Source organism: Pteropus vampyrus, unplaced genomic scaffold, assembly GCF_000151845.1.
Source record: "Pteropus vampyrus isolate Shadow unplaced genomic scaffold, Pvam_2.0 Scaffold97, whole genome shotgun sequence".
NCBI lineage: Eukaryota > Metazoa > Chordata > Mammalia > Chiroptera > Pteropodidae > Pteropus > Pteropus vampyrus.
This window is the reverse complement of record NW_011888878.1, coordinates 118998-124398: the sequence shown is the minus strand read 5'-3', so window position 1 is coordinate 124398 and position 5401 is coordinate 118998. Positions and strand designations below refer to the sequence as shown.

Here is a 5401-nt window from a genome sequence, read left to right as displayed (position 1 = left end):
CATCTGAATGGGAAAATATATTTGCAAGCAACACCTCTGATAAAGGCCTAATATCTAAAATATACAAAAGCTCATACAACTCAATAACAACAAAAAAACAAATGATCCAATCAAAAAATGGGCAGAGGACCTGAACAGACACTTCTCCCTAGAGGACATAGAAATGGCCAACAAATATTTAAAAAGATGCTCAACATCGCTAGCTATTAGGGAAATGCAAATCAAAACCACAATGAGACACCATATCACACCTGTTAGAATAGCTATAATCAACAGGACAAGGAATAACAAATGTTGCGGAGGATGCGGAGAAATAGGAACCCTCACACATTGCTGGTGGGACTGAAAATTGGTACAGCCACTGTGGAAAACAGTATGGAGGTTCCTCAAAAAACTAAGAATTAATCTACCGTATGATACAGCAATCCCTCTATTGGGTATTTACCCCCAAAGATTTGAAAACCCATATCAGAAAAGATATTTGCATACTGATGTTCACAGCAGCATTATTTTCAGTGGCCAGGGCATGGAAGAAACCGAAGTGTCCTACGATAGATGATTGGCTAAAGAAGCTATGTTACATATATACAATGGAATATTACTCAGTCATAAGAAGAGATGAAATACTGCCATTTGTGACAACCTGGATGGACCTCGAGATAATCATGCTAAGCAAAATAAGCCACACAGAAAAAGTTGAAAATCACCTGATATCACTTATGTGTGGGATATAAAACTAAAAGCATCAAAGGAACGGGACAAACAGAGACTCATGGACATTGACAATATTCTAGTGGTTACCATAGGGTAGGGAGTAGAGAAAGCGGGGAGGTAGATGGGGTAAAGAGGGTCAACTATATGGTGATAGAAAGAAATCTAACTATGGGAGGTGAACACACAGTGTAAATATATATACATATGCCTTATTGTTAAAGTATACAGCTGAAACTTATCACCATAAAATCAATCAATCAATCAATCAATTAATTAATTTCAAAAAACTTTTCTTACTGGGTTAGGTCTATATAGTGCCTTAACTTAATTCATGTTACCATATTGGTTGCCATATGACAATAATGTAGCTGAAGATTCTGCAATCCAGAGATTTCTGTCATATTTATAAAGCTCTAGAATCCTCAGTGAAGTACATTATTGAAGACACAGGCCCTTGTAATCAAACAGGCACAGTGTATAACAAATGTATAGATCCATTATAAACTCTCACTGATTTCTATTAAATGAAGGAAAGGCGATGTGAATTCATGAAAGTCAATTATTTCCTTTACTAAGGGAAAAGGGAAAAGTCCTCCAGAACCAATTTTAATGAACAATTTTGATTTATTTGTAATCGGCATATTGTTTTAAACACTTTAAGCTTCTGAATTACCTGAAAGCAATGTGCAGCTGAGAGAACTTAAGCCATCTGAAGTTTAACATGCACTAATAATGGTCCGCTCTTAGACCATTATTCACAGAAGTAGAAAAGTAAATGTCCACTGATTTTTAGGATTTCATAAATCTTGAATTGCTGGGATGTAAATTTCAAAAAAAAAAAAAAAATTATACTTGAGAAATAATAGGCTTAGTTGCAAAGACTTGTGCTCTGATCATTCTCATAGTAAAATCTTACCTTTCTGAGGAAGGGTTTCTTCTACAGGTTTGAGGTAGATGAGACCTCCTCAAAAAATGGGTGAGACTGTGTTTCTCAGTCAATTGACCAACCACTTCTCTCTGTGACTGATTTGGTTATATAGAAATTAATTTCAAGAAAAACATCACCTGAACTTTATTTTAAATTACCTTAGAATCAATATTTGAGAATCAATCAATACTCACTGATACTCCAAAATGACATTTTCATAATCTACCTTTATGACATATGACTCAGAGAAGGTAAATGGCCTGTCAATCACAGTCTCTCTATTATTTTTAAGGAATGCCAATTTCCATTATCAAAAACAGATAAGAAATGTTGACATCCATTTGTCATTCAAAATGGAATACTTACTTAGCTGGGGTTAATAAAAACTATCATGTGTTAGTTTATTTTTTTTATTAGTGGCATTGAAGTCACAATTCTAGGTCAGGGAAAATTCAAATGTGTTACTAATATTTTTTGGATAGGTTGGGGAGACAACTTTGTAATAATAACTTTGACTATAAAATACTTTTTTCCCCTAAAATGGAGATAAGAAGAAACCTGACATTTTTTTCTCTCATCTTTTCAAATGGTAATAAGTTTTAAAATCACTAACCTAGAGATTTTAGTGCCAATTCGAGGTCATTTTTCTTATCCCCATTTTTATGCAATTAATCTCATCCCATCTCATAACATATAAAAAGGTCTGTAGCATGTGGAAAATAGGTCATTTAATGAATGAGCAAGTTTGTGCAGCAGATCAGCACCAACAGTACATCCAGGCCTTGTTCTCACGGGTTCTGTGTAGGAAATGCTGAAAGTGCCACCTGCCACTTAGGATGTCAGACAAATAGATGGTAAGACTTGCCTCTCCCAGACCCCTCAAAATCAAAACATGACTCACATTAAACTCATCACCCCTCTTGCCAAAAACAGATCTTCTTTCCCATCTCTAAATAGCACCACCATCCATTTAGTAGGCCAAACCATAAGAAACTTGCCTTTTTTTTTGTAGGTCACAAATAGATGACATTTGCAATTTTAATGGATCAAACTTAATAGTGGTTCAGATCAGAAACTTAGGTGGAATCCTTATCATCTCACTTCTCTTAAACTCTTAAACCAGCCAATCAGGAGGACTGTTAAATTCTATTTCTGAAGCAGATTCTGAATCCATCTCTAAGGCATCAGGCAAAGTCCAAGTCATCATGAGTCGGCCTCGGCAATTCCACTGTCCACACTGCAATCAACCAGTGTGTCCACTTTATTTTATTCATTTTTTTCTGTTATTTTAAGCCATCCAGTCTGTGGTACTTTATTTTCTTCCCCCAAACATTCTGATTTGCTAGTATAATAAAAAATAGGTTACAATACCCAACAGAACTTTCTAATTTGTTAAGTTCAACTTTTTGCCAATCACTTGTCTCTTTCTATCCTTTTTTAAAAAATAAAGTTGCATACAATAGAGTTGCATAAAATAGAGTTGGCATACAATGTTATATTAGTTTCAGGTGTACAACATAGTGATTAGACATTTATATAATTTACAAAGTGATTATGCTGACAAATCTAGTACCCCTCTGACGCCATATGCAGTTATTACAATATTGTTGACAATATTCCTTATGTTATAATTTACATACCCATGACTATTGTGAAATGCCAATTTGTGCTTCTTAATCCCCTCCCCATCTGCATCTCCCCACCCATCCCATTTGGCCGTCCTCAAAATGTTCTATCTGTGAGTTTGTTTCTGTTTTGTTTGTTTGTTTTGTTCTTTAGATTTCACATGTAATTGAAATCGTATGGCATTTGTCTTTCTCTGTCTTACTCCACTCAGCACAATACTCTCTAGGTGTATCCACATTGTTGCAGATGACAAAATTTTGTTCTTTTTATGGCTGAGTAATATTCCATTGTATATATGAACCATAATCTCTTTATCCAATTGTCTGTTGATGGGCATTTAGGTTGCTTCCATATCTTGGCTATTGTAAATTGTGCTGCAGATACTTCTCCAAAGAGGAAATACAGACGGCTAACAGACATATGAAAAGATGCTCAAGGTTGCTAATCATCAGAGAAATGCAAATTAAAACCACAATGAGATATCACCTCACACCTGTCAGAATGGCTATCATCAATAAATTGAAAACCAGCAAGTGTTGTTGAAGATGCAGAGAAAAGGGAACCCTCATACATTGTTGGTGGGATTGCAAATTGGTATAGCTGCTATGGAAAATAGTATGGAGGTTCCTCAAAAAATTAAAAAATAGATATACCTTTTGACCCACAAATTGCACTTCTGGGTATTTATCCAAAGAAAACCAAAACAATAATTCATAAAGATCTATGTACTCCAATATTCATGGCAGTACCCTGTCTTTTGATTGGAGCATTTAATCCATTTATATTTGAAATAATTATTGATAGATAGGTAGTTATTGTCATTTTGTTATTCATATTTTTTATCTTCGTTCCCCTTCTCCTCTTTCTCCTTCCTGAAGTTGCTCTAATATTGCTTATAATACATGTTTGGTGGTGATGAACTCCTTTAGCTTTTTCTTGTCTGGAAAGCTCTTTACCTGTCCTTCGATTCTGAATGATAGTCTTGCTAAGTAGAGTAATTTCGGTTGTGGGTCCTTGCTTTTCATCACTTTGAATATTTTGTGCCAATCCCTTCTGGCCTGCAAAGTTTCTGTTGAGAAATCAGCTGACCTTATTGGGGCTCCCTTGTAGGTAACTAGATGCTTTTCTCTTTCTGCTTTTAAGATTCTTTGTCTTTAAACTTTGGCATTTTAATTATGATGTGTCTTGGTGTGGGCCTCTTTGGGTTCATCTTGTTTAGAACTCTCTATGCTTCCTGGGCTTAGGTATATTTCTCTCACCAGGTTAGAGAAGTTTTCCATCATTATGTCTTCAAATAGGTTTTCAAATCCTTGTGCTCTCTCTTCTTCCGGTACCCCTATGATGCAAATGTTGGAATGCTTGATATGTCCAAAAGGCCTCTTAAACTATCCTTATTTTTTGGTATTGTTTTTTTCTTGTGGCTGTTCTTATTGGGTGTTTTCTGTTACCTTATCTTATAAATCGGATTTGAACCTCTGTTTTATCCAATCTACTATTGATTCCCTCTAATGTATTCTTCATTTCTCACTGGTTCTTTTGTTATGTTTTCTATCTCCACTTTTATGTTTTCTATCTCTTTGTTAAAGTTCTCACTGAGCTCATCTCTTCTTCTAATTTCAATGAATATCCTTATAACCAGTGTTTTGAACTCTGCATCTAGTAGACTGTTTGTCTTCATTTTATTTAGTTCTTTTTTTCTGGAGTTCATTCTGTTCTTTCATTTGGGACATGTTTCTTTGTCTCCCCATTTTAGCTGCCTTCCTGTGATTTTGTTTTGTTGTTGTTGTTTGTTTGTTTGTTTGTTTGTTTTTTGTGTATTAGATAGGGCAGCTATGTCTCCTGGTTTTAGTAAAGTGGCTTTATGTAATAAGTGTTCTGTGGGGCCCAGTGGCATCGTCTCCCTGGTTACTTGAGCTGGGTGCTCCTGGTGTGTCCTCTGTATGTGTTATGTGTGCCCTCCTGTTGTAGTTGAGCCTTGGTTGCTATTTGCACATGAATGGGAGGGATTGACTCACAGCTGATTGTTCATGAGTTCTGGCCAGTAACTACAGTGGAGAAGCTGTTATCTAGGGGCCGACCCTACAAAGCAGGATTTGCTTTAGCAGGGCTCTGGTGCCTGCCCTGTCTGCCCTT

The 5401-nt window shown here is 35.9% G+C and overlaps 1 protein-coding gene across 1 annotated transcript in view; it reads right to left on the bottom strand.

Annotated features, from left to right (window-relative positions):
* The window catches only part of GXYLT2 (glucoside xylosyltransferase 2), a 112595-nt gene that overhangs the window by 58185 nt on the left and 49009 nt on the right, over window positions 1-5401 (bottom strand). The window contains exon 4 of the mRNA XM_023533151.1: window positions 1631-1737. Within this exon, the coding sequence (XP_023388919.1) occupies window positions 1631-1737 (107 nt within the window). The remainder of the gene's footprint in view (window positions 1-1630; window positions 1738-5401) is intronic.